The sequence below is a fragment of the Acartia tonsa genome, chromosome 15 (assembly GCF_053477335.1).
Source record: "Acartia tonsa isolate MP-2025a chromosome 15, ASM5347733v1, whole genome shotgun sequence".
Lineage (NCBI taxonomy): Eukaryota > Metazoa > Arthropoda > Copepoda > Calanoida > Acartiidae > Acartia > Acartia tonsa.
In genome coordinates this window covers 5,709,137-5,726,975 of record NC_137274.1, presented here as the reverse complement: position 1 = coordinate 5,726,975, position 17,839 = coordinate 5,709,137, and the positions used below count along the sequence as shown (strand labels likewise).

General features: G+C 30.7%; 1 protein-coding gene and 2 long non-coding RNA genes across 3 annotated transcripts in view; 2 read left to right on the top strand and 1 right to left on the bottom strand.

Moving 5' to 3' along the window:
• LOC145307152 (uncharacterized) overlaps positions 1-17,839 on the top strand; it is a 31,481-nt gene that overhangs the window by 13,236 nt on the left and 406 nt on the right. The window lies entirely within an intron of this gene.
• On the top strand, positions 980-17,809 carry LOC145307504 (uncharacterized). The gene is made up of 13 exons (XM_080149959.1): positions 980-1,208; positions 2,214-2,249; positions 6,210-6,335; positions 7,034-7,132; positions 7,645-7,709; positions 8,561-8,636; positions 8,935-9,270; positions 9,599-9,640; positions 11,658-11,786; positions 12,435-12,527; positions 16,394-16,455; positions 17,141-17,219; positions 17,805-17,809. The coding sequence occupies exons 3-13, from the start codon at positions 6,293-6,295 to the stop codon at positions 17,807-17,809; spliced, it is 1,029 nt and encodes a 342-aa protein (XP_080006085.1). The 5' UTR covers positions 980-1,208; positions 2,214-2,249; positions 6,210-6,292.
• LOC145307233 (uncharacterized) lies at positions 3,449-5,523 on the bottom strand. Its single transcript, XR_013875358.1, has 2 exons — positions 4,925-5,523; positions 3,449-4,211 (listed from the first exon to the last, which is right to left on the bottom strand). It is a non-coding gene; the product is annotated as an uncharacterized LOC145307233 (long non-coding RNA).

Below are 17,839 nucleotides of genomic sequence, written 5' to 3'. Positions count from 1 at the left end.
TATTCAAATTATTATTTTTTATATGATTTTTTTATCATTTTTTTACACCCTATTATGACCTGGTTCGGCTTGGCCATAAATACCTAACAGTTTTAAAACCAGGCTCGGTTTCGGTTTTTATTACCCGGTTTTAACTTTTCAACCAATAAAAATAACAGTTTACTTCATTAGTAAGGGTTTGAGCCACCTAATAACCCAAGTAATCTCTATAGGTGTCACCCAATAGTATTATGCTCGTTTTCTGATATGTAACATCCAAATTTTATATGTTCTTTTTTTGTAGTGTATGTCTTTTAAAACTTCGAGAAACGGGTTTTTTTAACCGAAAAGGGTGGTACCTATACCCGAAACACTAAATTTGAAATAAATCGCTTTGTATATTACTTGTAGCTCTATAGATTACATGAGGTTGTGTAGTTTTCAATTACGGATCGTATCAAAGTTCTAAAAAGTGTTCATCTCACTTTGGGCTTTCAAAAATTACATTTTTCAATTTTTGGTCGAAATAACCGGGTTTTTACTACAAAACTGGGTTTTAATGCCGGCGGAAACCACCTAAAACGGGTCAAAATACCCGTTGTGCATTTATGGCCATGCCGAACCGGGTTTTTTTGCAACTTTCCTGTGCACGTCACTAGAGCAAAACAAAAAAATATGTTTTCCGTTTTTACCATTACAAAGCTTCCCTGATATTTTCAGCCTGATCGGCCCATAAAAGTGGCGCTCGGCACTAATGGGTTAACATAAAGTAACAATATAAAACATTTTTTTTTCATTATTAGATATATCATTTAAGATTTATTGGAGCAAACGCATTAACTGTCAAAAAGTCTTTTCACTTCGGCCATTTTAGATTCTTACTAAATCATATTTTTGTAAAAAGATGTTAAGTGTTTAATAAAGTAACAGACACTCTAATCCATTATGCCTTGTGTGCAAATCTGACTTTGTATGTCATTTAGTCATATCTTTGACTACTTCTCCAACTACAACATGTCCACCAGTGCCAACTTGCCCACCTGTGATTACTTTTTCATCTACAACAACATGCCCACCAGCACCAACTTGTCCACCTGTGATTACCTGTCCAACTACAACATGTCCTCCAGCACCAACTTGCCCACCTGTGACTACCTCTCTATCTACAACAACATGCCCACCAGCGCCAACTTGCCCTCCTGTGGCTACTAGCCCAACCACAATACCAGGTATGATCTTGCAGGTCCTGATCATCCAGGTCTCAAGGAAATGTTAAATATTTTTGACTAATGGCTCCAACACATTATAAGTAAGAGGGGTAGGGTTTAGAGAAAATGTATTTTTCTAGTCATGGCTGTCAGACTACTTCCCTACCGCTTTTCAGCTGTTAAGTACCCCTAGAAGTATTTAGGGACACTTAAGATATAAGGGGAAAGTTGACCTCATCACATTTTAAATTAGTTTAAACCCTTCCCAGGACCTATAAGAAGCTTCGCTGTAAAGGAGAACAATATCAGCTTAGTGGTTAGCAAGATCCTTTGGGACAGACAAAAACTCTTACTACTTTAAATAATAGGATATAGAATTTCAGGTATGAAATAAAAAAATTAGTCATAAATCGTTTAAGGAGCAGTCAAACAGCCATGACCTTCCTAATCATGGAAGTTCCTTATTGCTCAAGGATTCACCAAACATCAATTTAACTCTCTAGCTGTAATAGAAGACAGGATATTCATATGTTATATATCTATTGTAAAAGCTGGACAGAAAATTGGTCATAAAATCAGACAGTGAGCAAGCAAATGGTTAAACAGTCGTACAACCACTTTTCTCAAATGTTCATTGATATCTAAGTATTCACTAAAAAAGCTTAAGGTCTCTATCTTATACATAAAAGTCATAATGTAGAAATTAAGATTTATTTATAATTTTTTATAATTTTGGTGCCACCTAACCGACTTTGACCGGACACATTGACCAACACAGACCAGATATCCTTATAAAATCAACTCTTGCCAACGTACAATTACTAAACTTAAAAATTCATTAAGTCACAGCTCTCTATCTTATCTACAAAAAATGACTTTAAAGAAACTTGAGATCTTAACCCTATTTTAATTGGTGAAAGAGTTACAAAATTTCCCATAGTTTTTATTACTAAATACCAAATAAAATGAGGGATAAAAACGCGTGGGTTGAGCGTTCATGGTTTTATTATTATGATATTATTTCAGTTGATTGCAGTAATGGATATTTTGATGTAAACACAGGTAAACTAATTTTGTTTATATTTTCATTTTCCTCTTTGGTAAATAATTGTTATTTTACTTAAAGTGATTTAAAAGCAATTTTTAAGAGTTTGTTAAAATAAGTTTACAATCATGACAAAATTTTGCATAATTTGTGCTATAAAACCTCAATTTTTAAAGTTGATACAGTGCTTTCATATGATTTTGTGTTAAACAAACTTTTAAATATGTTTTAATACAGATAGAGTTATTAAAATTTATATTTCTAAAACAAAGTTAAATTTCTACTTTTATACTGTTGTTTAATTTTGCCTAATGAAAACTAAAAAGTGTAGAGCAATATATTTTGGTAAAACAGCTCAAAGGGGTTTAGAGAGAAGTAGTATTAGTAATGCACAGTTGAATTCAGTATATTTGTTGTCATAATTGCTGTGTCAGTCTGCCTCAATAAAATGATCATTAGAAAATGAAGAAAATGGCAGAGGTATCATTGGATTAAAAAAATATTACAGATATCCAATATAAAATATTTTTATTGTTGATTGTTAAACAATAAGATATAAGTCTGTTAGTTTTTAATATGTGTGATCATAACATTTCTTGTATTTGGCCATAACTTTAAAACCATTTTAAAACAATCATTTCATTGTCTTAGTAAAAAATGCTTGGGGTAAAAATCAACAAAATTGCAGGGAGGAAGGGAGAGGACAATGGGCAATTAATTCAATTTTATGGTTGTGACACTTTAAGGTCGAAAAACCAGATTTTTCCAGATAAAGTGAGTATTTCGTATAGTGCAACTTTTATTGGAAATTTATTTATTTTTTAATAAATTTTAATTCAAATGCACCATCCCCAAAACAATATTTTACTAAAAGCCTTTGGTTATCAAAATCAAAAAATGAGTAGCAATTCATTTACTAAAAAATATTAATTTTAGTTTCTAGGGTAGAAAAATAGCGTAAAATCATCTTAAGATTTTAATGATAAAAAAACAACCTAAAAGCATTCCATGACCTTTATGAATCTTTCCTAAAATGTAGAACTAAATCGGATCAGTCACAAAATTCTTCAGCTATATACAAACAAACTTACTACTTTTTATAGGATATTAGCGCAGCTACTATATAAGTATGAGCATGTTATAAATTGACGTACGGATTTTCTGGCAACTATCGAGTTTCTATGGTTTCTAAATCATCATAAATAATAAACAAGAATTAGATGAAACAATTGTATTAAAAATGATTAAAATTACAACAAAATAATATACATAATATATCATATCACAATAGAACTGGTAAGTAAATAACTTGTGAAGCTCAATAAATGTTTAAATGTTATTTGTCAGTTGTCTTTTAGAAAAATAAACATTATATCTACTTTTAAAAACATAAGAAGAGGGAAGTAGGTTGTGCTAAAATTCAGTAATTTACCTCCCCCTTTGTCTGTTTAAAGTATTGTAAGACGTACCTTACACACACTAGGTATAAAAGTTTCATAAATAAAAAAGTTGCAAAATAGAATGTCTCAAGTATAATTTTTACAAAACTGCTTGCAGCTTCTAATATTAAGATTTCATTTCTTAATAGTTTTGTATTCAGATTTAAGGTTCTAATTCTAAATAATATTTGGTCCAGTTACACAAAATTACTTTTCATTGATAAAATCTTAATAAAGTACATGTTATGGTAAGTATCAGATAAAAGAAATGAAAAAAAATAAAATAAACTTCTAATTAACCCCCATCTAAATAAATTAAATAAAAAAAAATTCATGTAAATGGACCTAGTATATGTTCGAGCAGTTATAGATTTGGTAATTATCTCTTTATCAAAAGAGGAATGTTTTCAAGAATTTCCTTTTCAAACCACAGACTGCCCCTACACGCAGCAGATACCCTCAGTGATCCTTAATTTGAAATCCCACGTTCGCATCATATCAATAACTTCATCTTTCGGGAAAGCTAATTTTGTTATTCTTCTGAAAAAAATAAAGTTTTATAAACATTTATTAAATTTATTTCTTCTAACAGCTTAACTTAAAGGAAAAAAGTTAATTTGTCAATACTGGACCTATGAGATGCTTTGCTGAAAGGAGAACCATATCAGTTCAGAGATTAATGAGACCCTTTCCTACACAAAGACACACACAAACAGACAGATAAACATCCAAAGTTCATTTTTAAAAATTAACGAGACCACTATTAGTAGGTAAGTAAATTTTCTAAAATTATTACACATAAAAAAACAAGGGTGACAGCACCCATAAAAGCAAAGCTCTAAAACGGTATGACAGACAAACATTAACTTTTGTAGAGTGTTAGAACTGAATATGCAAAATATAAATGTATAAGTTTTGACAAAATTGTATGTAAATTTGTTGTTAAACTTCTTAAATACAGAAAACTGTTTAAGGACATACTGACATTTTATTATAGATATGCTTCGCTTATAATATTGTACCTCATTGTAATAGGAATCTAGACTCTCTAAATCCTACCTAACTACTGCAGCATCATAATTCAAAGTTTGAAATTGATACGACAATTCTAACGTGCCTAAATTAACAAAAAAAAGCTAACCATTACAGACGTACGTACGGACCAACCCTAATTATAGAAAAGCTTCGCTTTTGATAATTGTTAATTTTTGTGAAGATTATTACTGTAATGTAAACCAGATATAACGTTGTACCTACAGATCTTTTTCAAATATCAACCAACAAGAAAGTACATTTTAAGAATAAATGTATCTTTGAATAATAATATAGCATCATTTTGTAATTCTGAAATTTGTATAAGAAATGAGTCATATAAAATAAAAACATTTACAGAGCAGAATAATATCCTAAAAATATCCCAAGACTTAAATTTGAAAAAAAAATATTCTAAAATCATCAATAGACTAAAATAATCTTGGGATGCAAAGCTCTCGTAAAATGGAGAACTATATTTACTTATAAAAAAACGTATCACTATCTATACAAATATTACATTATATAATCTTGTCAATAAAATAACTTTTCACAAAATGAAGACGTACGTGTGTTTGCGTGTGTGTATATTAAACAAGGATTAAAGAAAACAAACGTATTAAAATGATTCAATTTACGAAAGAAAAATAATTTCCATAATTATAACTCCAAACAGATATTCCAGAATTATTTATTTCTTTTTTGTTTCTGATTAATCATTATGATTTTAAAATAATTAAAGTAAAAGTTTTCTGTCTGTTTGTTTATTGTTTATATTATTGCGCTAGTCTGTATTAGAATGCCCCGTCATGTTACGTGATTTCTCATGACGTCATTCATATTTTAGTCCCCAAAGTCAGTCAGAAACTGCTTAATTCATGCACATTCCCTTTAAGCCAGTCCCCAAAGTCTGAGATTCCTAAAATATGAATATTCGATCCATTGTCCCCTCCCTTCCTCCCTGACAAAATTGTCAGTAAAACCATCATATTTATGAATATATAGATAGTAATTAATTTTATTTTTTTGTAATGATAACTTAAGGGGGTTGAATGAATTATCTAAAACCTAAAAATAACCTAATTTAGTTAAATTCATATAAGTAACATATAATACAAAGTAGCTTGATGGCTGTCCGTCCGTCCATCCGTCTAAAGCTTAAGATCTTGGTAACCACTGATTCGTCTCTTTAAGGTATATACCTAAAAATTCTGGGGAAACTACTTCACATAGATATTTGTGCAGGAGCACCAAAATTTTTTAATTTCTTAATTTTTTTTTAAATTACCTCATGGGGAAAAAAGCCCCTAGAGGCTAGGGGCGAAGCCGCTAGTTATTAATATAGAACAGCATATTTGAATTTAGCATAACTTTCCACTTAAAGCCGCTGTGACTTCTGATCATAAATTATAAAAACAACTAATTCTCATATAAGGCTATTTATCTATAAATGTGGAGTGTATGGATAAGCAAGTTAATTCATACAACCAATTAATCTTTGTATAGGAACGTGTTACAAATACAAAATAACAGATACAAGACAAAACTGGATTGATAGTAAAGCACTATGCCAAGAAGCTGGAGGAGACATGACAAGAATAAATTCAAAAGAGGAATGGCAATTTGTGAAAGGTTGGTGAAAATTTTTACAAAGATTATTTTCATATATTTTTAATTCATGCCAAACCTCAAACAATGATAAAAAAAACTAGAATAGCAATTAAAACAAGACAATAATATCTAATTATGCTATAATTTAAACTTATTCAACTCTTTTATAGAGAAATTTTGTAGAACATGCCCAACAACAAATTAAGTTAGATACACAAACTATAGAGTACAAGTTTTATCAAAGTAAAAACATACAAAATTTTATTCAAAATGTCAGAATTTAAAAAGCAGAATCTTAATGTCTGAACAAAAACCAAAAATGAAATTCCAAAAATTAACTGAATAGGAAAATTATCATTACGTAATCATCTTTTTGATAAAGTAACAGAATGTCTATTTGTCTATCTGTTTGTATCTCACTAACTGCTGAAACCATCGGGTTTTCCTTAACAGGGGAGCTTCTCATAGGACCGGGGAAGGTTTTTAACTATTTTTGGGGAGGGTACCACCACCCTCCCAAGAGAAATAATAAAAAATAAAAAAAGATTTCAAAACATTCTCACTTTTGCATAAAGACTTGAATGCAACATTGACAAATTATTTCTCAAATTAGATATTTGGAATGATTAAAAAAACATTTAAAGTGCCACTAGAAGCCTCTAGGTGTGTAGCCACCAGTTTATATATATATATATATATATATATTTATTTCTATTTAGATTTATTAGAAGAAAATAAAAATGATCATCATCGTGTATGGCTTGGCGGCAGTGATGCAGATTTAGAGGGAACTTGGGTGTGGACAGATGGTACTCCAGGTAGTATATTTCTAAGATAGAAATGGATATATTTAAAGAAGGTTAATTTATATTACTTTAAATCAAAATATTTTTTAACCTTCTACACTTATACCATTATATATCTTTGTTCATATCTCCAATGGGGGGCAATATAAGTTTGCCTTAAATACAGGGTGTTTCAAGAGAAATGCGTTTTTTTTTAAATTAATTATGCACAGAAAATTAAACAATTATATAAAATGCTTTATATATTTGGAAAACCTATTCTGGGAAATTTATGTTACAAATATTTAAAAATGATTTTTCAATAAATTATGCCTTAAAAACCAGTTTTTCCAAAGGCCTTAATTTTAAAGATTTACTAATTTAAAGGTTGTGGAAAAAATGCGTACATTTTTAAAATTCAAATTGTGCAGCTTGTATTAATAGTAAAAAATGTTATGTAAACCAATAGAATTGTCATAAACTCTAGATTTTGGAAATATAAGTACCATTATAAGTACCATTTAAATTAAATTTTTATTATTTAGTAACATTCTCTGACTGGCTAACTGGTAGACCTTATTCAAGTGACTCTACTAGAAACTGTATATTGGTAAACAATTTGAAGATAAACTTGACACTTTTACAAAAACTAATATTGAATGGTATCTTACAGTATTTCTTATAACTGAATGGACCACACAAATATCCTCCTAGGGTTTACATATGAAAATAAGGTGGTTAGGTCTATATAAGCACATGTTATAGTATTAGTTGTTTTGGCATGGTTAGGTAAGGTTAAATAAATACATATGTATAGCCAAACAGAATCAAGGATTTAAGGTTTTTTATAAGAAAATAGACCTAATATAATCATCATTGGAGGTAAAGTTTCAGTTGGGGAGTAAATATCTGACATTTCTCCTCTAAGTGTGTTTATGAGCACCCCTCCCTTTTCCCTTATTTTGAGATAAATTAGAAATAAGAGGGGGTATGTTTTTATTTGTTTGTTTGTTACTTCATGTCAAGTTATATTGGGTAATGCAGCCTAAGATTATGGCATTGAAGAACATTGAGGTGTAGTCCCTTTCGCTTCATATGGGGCAATGATTTTCTATAGCCCCTTCAAGAAGCTATAGCATAGCCTCTTATCATATGGAGCGATGTGAAAGCCCCTATTAAGGGGCGTTCATATTGATAAGAGGCTTTGCTATAGCTCCTTCATGGCCTCTTAATAGCTTTTAATGGTTTAGCGTTTTACACACACACACTTTTTGGAAAACAAACAAATATCCTTCCTTAAACATTAATTCACATTTTTTGGTTTTTGAAATAGAATATTTTACTATTAACTATTTTCATTGATGATGAGTCTATAAAAACTTTTTCATAATGTGTCAATAATGCAAGAATATGATTAATTAATATTATATTGATATTAATAATTAATGTATTAACCTTTAGACATATTTTGGTTATAGCTGGAGGTGGTATGACTCAATTTGCTCTGATCACCGTTGGGCTGTGTGTAAGATACCAGGTAATTCCAGATACTTAAATTCTGTTCTAAAAATGAATTATTGGCAAAGAAAATATTTCCCTTTAGAAAAAACAATTAACATATAGTAACAATATAAATTTTTTTTTTTTATATTAGATATATCATTTAAGATTTATTGGAGCAAACGCATTAACTGTCAAAAAGTCTTTTCACTTCGGCCATTTTAGATTCTTACTAAATTATATTTTTGTAAAAACAATCTGAAGTGTTTGTTAAAGTAACTGACACTCTAATCCATTACCTCATGTCTGGAAATCTAACTTTGTATGTCATTTAGCCATGCCTTTGATTACTTCTCCAGCACCAACTTGTCCACCTGTGACTACCTCTCCAACTACAACAACATGCCCATCATGCCCAACTTGCCCACCTGTAACTACCTCTCCATCTACAACAACACGCCCATCATGCCCAACTTGCCCACCTGTGAATACCATTCCATCTACAACAACATGCCCACCAGCACCAACTTGCCCACCTGTGATTACTTTTCCATCAACAACAACATGCCCTCCAGCACCAACTTGCCCACCTGTGATTACCTGTCCAACTACAAAAACATGTCCACCAGCGCCTACTTGCCCACCTGTGACTACTTGTCCAACAATACCAGGTATGATCTTTCAGGTCCTGATCATCCAGGTCTCAAGGAAACTTAAAACATTTTTGACTACTTGCCCCACCACTTTAAATCCTTTTCACCCCCTACAACTTTCCCTGCACAAGGTAGAAAGAACAATAATTTCAAGAAGGATAAAGATAAATTTAAGTTTGGAATTTTAAAAAATAAAGAAATTTTATTTTTTTGTTATTGTACTTATAGTATCTGAATATGTGAGTTTTTATTTAGAAATATTACTAAGCTCAATAAGTGTATTTTAAAATATAACTTCAAAATTAAAAGTAAGAATAAAATTTCCTTTATTGATATTTGTTTTTAGGTCAATGTAGTAAAAATGGAAACTTTTATGACATAAACACAGGTAAATTTTTTATCCATAAATTAACTTTAAAATTAAAATATTAACTACAATTAAATGTTACATCCACCATTTTCTTTCTGTTCTAAGGATCATTTTATTGAGGCACTTAGACACAACATTGTCATCAAAAATTATACTGAATTTATCTGTCCATTACTTATACTACATCTTTCTAAAACCATTTGAGGGCCCCCTTAGTTGTGTTTCCATAATACATTATTCTATACTTGTTCTGATTGCCTGTTATGTTAGTTGCACTAAAATAAGCTGAGAATTATCTTTTTTGTCATTTGGTCCAACATTTTTAAACCTTGATTGCAACTTTTTTCAGTTGTCAATAAGCAAAATTGATAACAAAAATGTAAAAAATGTCTCCAGAAATCTTTAAAATTGTCTCCACAATTCTTTACTTTGAGACTTAAAATTTTAAAGTTAAACTGTTTTTAACCTATTTTCAAAACGTATATAAAAAATATACTATGACACCAGTAGAATGAGACTGCAGAGCCTAAATTTGAATTAAGTCCCCAATAAACTTTTTTGGGGGGATTTAAATAATTTTTACTGTTGCCGTGATCATTTTGACTGAAGCAAAAGGTCTTTTTTTTATTTGGGTAAAATTCGTAGCTTTTAGAGTGTTTTTCTTCATATATATTGTATTCTGGTATAGAGTAAAATTAGGCCTTATGATTTTACTATAAAAATTCACTAAAAAGTTAACATTAACATGTTTGTGTTCTCTCACTTATTTTAAAAACATAAAAAATGGCTGTAAAGGGTTAAATGACAACAAATGTTTATGCAATACAACAAATTTAATTTGTCACATATACAAATGTGTTATAAAATAAGATTATTCAAACTTATCTTTTAAAATAATTTTAAAAAGTATGTATCTTTTATGTGTATGGTTTTCATTCTTTTCATTTTAATTAAATCAAAAATTTTAACTACATTGGAAATACGTCACTTTGTGAAAACACTCTTTTTTTGAATTGTAAAGAATTATATAAAACAAGACTTCTTATTGGTTAGATTTCAGAATTATTTGTTTTATTGTAAATGTTAGATTTTTCAATGAAATTAATTGTTTTGGAAAAAAAAATTATTTCCAATGAACAGAGTAATGTTTTTTATTGTTTCAATATAAAGTGAATTATATAAAAATGTTCTGTAAGCCACAATATTACCCGAAGTAAAAAAAGAGCTTTTGCTTCGGTTAAAATGATTACAGCAACACTAAAAATTAATTTTTAAATCCCCCCAAAAAAGTTTATTGGGGACTTAATTCAAATTTGGGCTCTGCAGTCTGATTCTATAGGTGTCCTAGTATATTTTTGACCCCCCATTCAAAAATAGGTTAAAAACAGTTTAAGCTTTTCTTACATGTATACATAATGTATTAAAATTTCATAAAGATCTGCTGCCATTTTCCTGCCGACCGCTGACTGTTAAACCTATTCAAAAGAATATATGATTTTTAAAACCATTTAAGATGCGTTTACTAAACTTTGTGCTTCTAGAGTTGGGAGGGTGAAATCATTTTTATTATTGATGCTCACATACTTTCATATTTATAAATATTGATTTCCTTATTTATATCGACATAATAGAAATAGTATATAATATTTATTTTTTAATTTAAAAAAAAATATCTAATTTTATGCATTATTACTGATTAACATAATTTAAAAATGGTATAATGTATGATCTCAATTATGTCAATATTAAAAGACTAAAACATCATTCCAGTTTCGTGGAATTGCACATTACAAATATCATATCAGGCTTAATAATATCATTAACAAGAGAGGCCAAAATGGAATGGTTGCTTACAAAAATCATATTGGCCATGATGCTATCATTACCAAGAGGGTGTAAAAGGGAATCTTAAATTACTTTTTTTAGAGGGTCAAAACCTTAACCATAGATTATATTTCTGCTTTCATAAAAATGATTTCAACCTCCTAACTGTTCTAAATATAAAATAATTATTTTTCAATTTTGTATAATCTAGGATATTGCTACAAATATAAAGTGTTGAAGGATTCACTAAGAAACTGGTATGGGGCTAGAACACAATGTATTACAGAAGGTGGTGATTTGGCTTCAATCAAATCAAGAAAGGAATGGGATGTTGTAAAAGGTAAAATCATAAAATAATTTTTTACTGACTAAAATAGACTGGATTATTCTCTAATCCTAAAAGATATGAGGAGGGTATCATTTTTTTCTATTAAAGAACAAAAATATTTTATCATATGCAAAGATTGACCAAACACCAAATGTACAAAAATGGCTATAAGATTTATGAGTTCTCATGAAAAGTTTAGTACTAATACCTGAGACTCAACAAAATGGCAGAAAAAATGAGCCGTGTGAGGTCAACACATCTATCCCTTTTGGAAGGGTTTCGTTTCCTACTTCTCTCTTTCATTACATCACACATTTTTCAGCCACTTTGTCGAGTCTCCAAAGATTTATAAACAAAAAAAAATTATTTAATTTCAATATAAGCTTAGGAATTATTTTGTTGACTAGTAGCCGGATTATGAAATAGCTTTAATCATTTTTTAAAGATAGTAGCCAGAAATATCCTGTAAATATGCAAAGGAAAAATGGGGAGGGTGAAGCTAGTTTTAGGCCAGCTGCTTTAAGTAAGATCCCAATTACCCACCATTTTTGAAAGATCTATTTGTTATGTACATTAAGACTTACTCTAATTATTGAAAATTTTGCATTAATACTTGATTAATATCAATATGTCTATATACATTGTTGTATTATTATTTAGGTCTTTTACAAGCAAATGGAGTTGTATTAGTATGGCTAGGTGGCAGAGACGAAGATGTAGAGGGAACTTGGGTGTGGACAGATGGATCTCCAGGTATTATCATTCTGTAAATGGCAATAAGGAATATATTTAATATTTTCATTGGGGGGGCCGTATCAATTAACCTAAAACCTTTCTAATTAGGAATACTTCCTGAAAGATCTAAGTGATCATGTACACTAGATCTTTTCATGAAAATACTCTTTTTCGAATTTTAGTCTTCTGCTAACCTAAAAAGTTACTTTAGGAGCCTAGAAATTCATGTACAAAATTTCAGCTCTCTATCTCTACTGGCGACCTAGCGCCAGGCATGTAAAATATCAACAGATAACGGTAGCACGGCGGTTTTAACAATATCTCAGCAATGTGCAGGTTTTAAGCTCTTCTGCATATTTCAATTTAAACACATAAGGGCAAAGATATATTATCCCAAAAATCTTTTGTCAAAGTCTACTCTACACCTAGCGCCAGTCAGTTTTCTAAAATCATGCATTTTATACCTGTGAAAATAGAAATCGCCAGCGCTAGGTGTAGAGTAGACTTTGACAAAAGATTTTTGGGATATTATATCTTTGGCCTTATGTGTTTAAATTGAAATATGCAGAACACCTAAATTCATCTTCCAAGCCATTCTCTAGGCATTTTAATTTTTTTTATGAAATAACGGGATTTCAAAACTGCCCTTTGAAAAGGCCTAAAAATATCTTTTTTTGTCACTTTTTTCACTGCTTATAGTTACAACTTATTAAGATATTATGCCCAGGTAAAAGAAATCGGCGCCTCCAGCACCAAAACCGGCAAAAACTGGCAGTTAAACTTCTGTGCCCCTACTTGCCCCCCTCTTCGGTAAACAGTAGTTATCTCAAGAAGTAAAAGAGATATCAACACAGAGTAAGAAAGCTTTTTAAATAAAACTGAACTAAGTAACCATTACACATTTAATTTTGGGACTTTCCTTCTAGGCGCTTGTGGAGCAAAAGACCCACCAAAACACTAATAATATGAGTTCTGAGCTTATTTTAAAGATATCAACCTGATTTTTTAAAAATCTTTTGTTACCAAAATTGAACTCAGTAACATTTACAGATTTCATTTTGGGACTTTCCTTCTAGGGGCTTGTTTGGCAAAAGACCCCCAAAAACTAAAATTGTGAGTTCTGGACTTATTTTTAAAAATATCAACCTAATTATTTTTGAGAAAACTTTTTTTACATAACCAAACTCAGCAACCTATACAGATTTCATTTTGGGACTTTCCTTCCAGGTGCTAGTGGAGCAAAAGACCCCCCAAAACACAAAAAAATATGAGTTCTGAGCTTATTTTTAAAGATATCAACCTGATTTTTTTAAAGAATTTTTTTTAGATAAAACTGAACTCAGTAATGATTACACATTTCATTTTGAACTTTTTTTTTGAGGGGCTTAAGGAGCAAATGACCCTCTAAAACACAAAAAATATGAGTTCTGAGCTGATATTTAAAGATATAAAACTGATTTTTTTAAAGAAAACTTTTTTAACATAACCAAACTCAGCAGGGGCGTCCAAGCTTTTTTTTTGGGGGGGCGGGGTAAAATTTGCTTGGGGTAATTACCCCCCCCCCCCTGAAACCTGTTGGCCGGGGCAAATTTTGTTTACCTTCCAAAAATTTACCCCAAATTCTTAAAATAAAACTGAACTCAGTAATGATTACACATTTCATTTTGGGACTTTCCTTTGAGGGGCTTGTGGAGCAAAAGACCCCCCAAAACACAAAAAGTATGATTTCTGAGCTGATATTTAAAGATATCAATCTGAATTTTTTATAGGAAACTTTTTTAACATAACCGAACTCAGCAGGGGCGTCCAAGCATTTTTTTTTGGGGGGGGTGCACCCCAAAATTCGTTTGGGGGGGGGGGTAATCCCCACTTTACCCCCCCTCTTGGACGTCTATGAAACTCAGTAATGTTTACAGATTTCATTTTATGACTTTCCTTCTAGGGGCTAGTTGGGCGAAAGACCCCCAAAACTAAAAATATGAGTTCTGAGCTTATTTTTAAAGATATCAACCTGATTTTTTTTTTGAAAACTTTGTTAACATAACCAAACTCAGTAACATTTACAGATTTAATTTTGGGACTTTCCTTCTAGAGGCTTGTTTGGAAAAAGACCCCCAAAAACTAAAAATATGAGTTCTGGACTTATTTTTAAAGATATCAACCATTTAGGAGGGGTAAACTATTTTGAATACCCCCCCCAAAAAAAAATCTCTAACAAAAAAATATCAATATTTAATAAAATTTAAATTACCCCCACCCCAAAAAAAAAAAAATTTACCCTGGGGGCAAATTTTGTTTAACAACAGATTTACCCCCCCCTCCCCCTCCAAGCAAATTTTACACCCCCCTCCAAAAAAAAAAGCTTGGACGCCCCTGCTGAATTTGGTTATGTTAAAAAAGTTTTCTTTAAAAAAATCAGTTTGATATCTTTAAATATCAGCTCAGAACTCATATTTTTTGTGTTTTGGGGGGTCTTTTGCTCCACAAGCCCCTCAAAGGAAAGTCCCAAAATGAAATGTGTAATCATTACTGAGTTCAGTTTTATTTTAAAAATTTTCTTTAAAAAATCAGGTTGATATCTTTAAAAATAAGCTCAGAACTCATATTTTTTGTGTTTTGGGGGGTCTTTTGCTCCACTAGCATCTGGAAGGATAGTCCCAAAATGAAATCTGTATAGGTTGCTGAGTTTGGTTATGTGAAAAAAGTTTTCTAAAAAAAAATTAGGTTGATATCTTTAAAAATAAGTCCAGAACTTATATTTTTAGTTTTTTGGGGTCTTTTGCTAAACAGGCCCCTAGAATTAAAGTCCCAAAATGAAATCTGTAAATGTTACTGAGTTCAATTATGGGAACAAAAGATTTTTTAAAAAATCCGGTTGATATCTTTAAAAATAAGCTCAGAATTCATATTATTAGTGTTTTGGTGGGTCTTTTGCTCCACAAGCCCCTAGAAGGAAAGTCCCAAAATTAAATGTGTAATAGTTACTTAGTTCAGTTTTATTTAAAAAGCTTTCTTTCTGTGTGATATCTCTTTTACTTCTTGAGATAACTACTGTTTACCGAAGAGGGGGGCAAGTAGGGGCACAGAAGTTTAACTGCCAGTTTTTGCCGGTTTTGGTGCTGGAGTCGCCGATTTTTTTTACCTGGGCATAATATCTCAATAAGTTGTAACTATAAGCAGTGAAAAAAGTGACAAAAAAAGATATTTTTTAGGCCTTTTCAAAGGGCAGTTTTGAAATCCCGTTATTTCATAAAAAAAATTAAAATGCCTAGAGAATGGCTTGGAAGATGAATTTAGGTGTTCTGCATATTTCAATTTAAACACATAAGGCAAAAGATATAATATCCCAAAAATCTTTTGTCAAAGTCTACTCTACACCTAGCGCTGGCGATTTCTATTTTCACAGGTATAAAATGCATGATTTTAGAAAACTGACTGGCGCTAGGTGTAGAGTAGACTTTGACAAAAGATTTTTGGGATAATATATCTTTGCCCTTATGTGTTTAAATTGAAATATGCAGAAGAGCTTAAAACCTGCACATTGCTGAGATATTGTTAAAACCGCCGTGCTACCGTTATCTGTTGATATTTTACATGCCTGGCGCTAGGTCGCCAGTAGAGATAGAGAGCTGAAATTTTGTACATGTATTTCTAGGCTCCTAAAGTAACTTTTTAGGTTAGCAGAAGACTAAAATTCGAAAAAGTGTATTTTCATGAAAAGATCTAATGTACACTTACTAGAAGACATCCTTAAATAGACAAATTAACTTATTTTTATTTAACTATCCGTCAACTTAATCTTTACTTATATTTCATACAAATGATATTTTAGATTTAATCCCTCAAAGTATTTGTATAAATTAAAGTTAAATTTTATTATCTAGTAATATCTGACTATTGGAATCCTGGTAGACCTTCACGCCTCACTAATCTCAACTGTTTGTTGGTAAAAAAATTTTATGTTAATTTAAATAATTTTACAGAAACTATTATAAAAATGTATTGAATTTATATATGAAAATAAGGGGGCGAGGTCTATATTCCTACATAAGTTGTTTTGTTAGTATAGGTTAATTTAATAAGGATAGCCACACAGAATTAAACTGTCTACTTGCCTGGAAAAAATAATTTAAGGTACTATTGATGAAATAAACCTTAATTCAATCATTCTGTGGGGGAATACAGTCCCGCATTTTCTCTAGAATTGCCTTGTTGCCCCCCCCCCCCGGCCCTCCCCCTTATTTTGAACTAAATTAAAAATAAGAGTGGATAGGGGGTAGTTTTTATTATTTTGTTACTTTAGGTCAGGTTAGGTAAGGTTGTATTGGGTGATGCACCATAGGGTTAAAGAAGAGAAAATTGCACCTTGACTCCATTCCCTTTATCTTCAATTGATTTAAAAACAAGGGGTTTAGTTTGGCAATACATATTTGACAACAATTTTTGGGAAAGTAACAAATATCCTTCCTAAAACATTGATTAATAATTCTTGACTTTTTTTACATAGAATAATTAAATTTGTTATAACTTATAAGAATTATTTTACTATATACTATTTTGATTGAGTATGAGTCTATAGAACTTGCTATTGATGTTTCAATAATTAAAAATTTTATCTTTTAAACTTTTAGGCAAATTCTGGTATGAGCGCTTATGGTTGGTTTGATGTTCCTTGTTCATATCTATACTATACTGTATGTAAGATACGAGGTAATCACAGATATTTTTATTGTGTACTTAAACATGATTTATGGGCAAAAAATCTTTTTCTTTTAAAAAACTTTAAGCATAAAGTTGTAGTTATAGTTTTTTTCTTTTATTATCAGACAAAACTATTACAAATTGTCGAAAAAATCACTTTGATTTTGGGCCTTTTTGCCTCTTCCAAAGGTCTTAGGGTATTAAATGACAGGGATCTTAAGGGATAAGACAATGGTCGATATGTTGATGATACACAAAATTACTCCTTCTGCAGATTACAATTAGTGGTTGAACATTAAGAACAGTCAAATTATTGAACCGACCAATCAAAATTCAGTAAAAGTCCCTAAACTTGTAAAGCCAACAAATAAGAAAATTTAATTATAACACATTGGGGACAAGTCTAATAAACAACCCAATGTCCCCTCCCTCCTTGATTAATTGAAGTATTGAAGTAACACCCATCAGACAACCAAAATTCTAATTCTATTACCCATGTCTGGACTTTGCATGTTATTAATTTTTGCCTGTTTATGGGGTCAGGAATTCCCTCTACTCTAGTCTTAATATTGCAATAAAATTATTTCATAACAGAATAAAATGCTTATGTTGCTTAATTTCTTTTATTT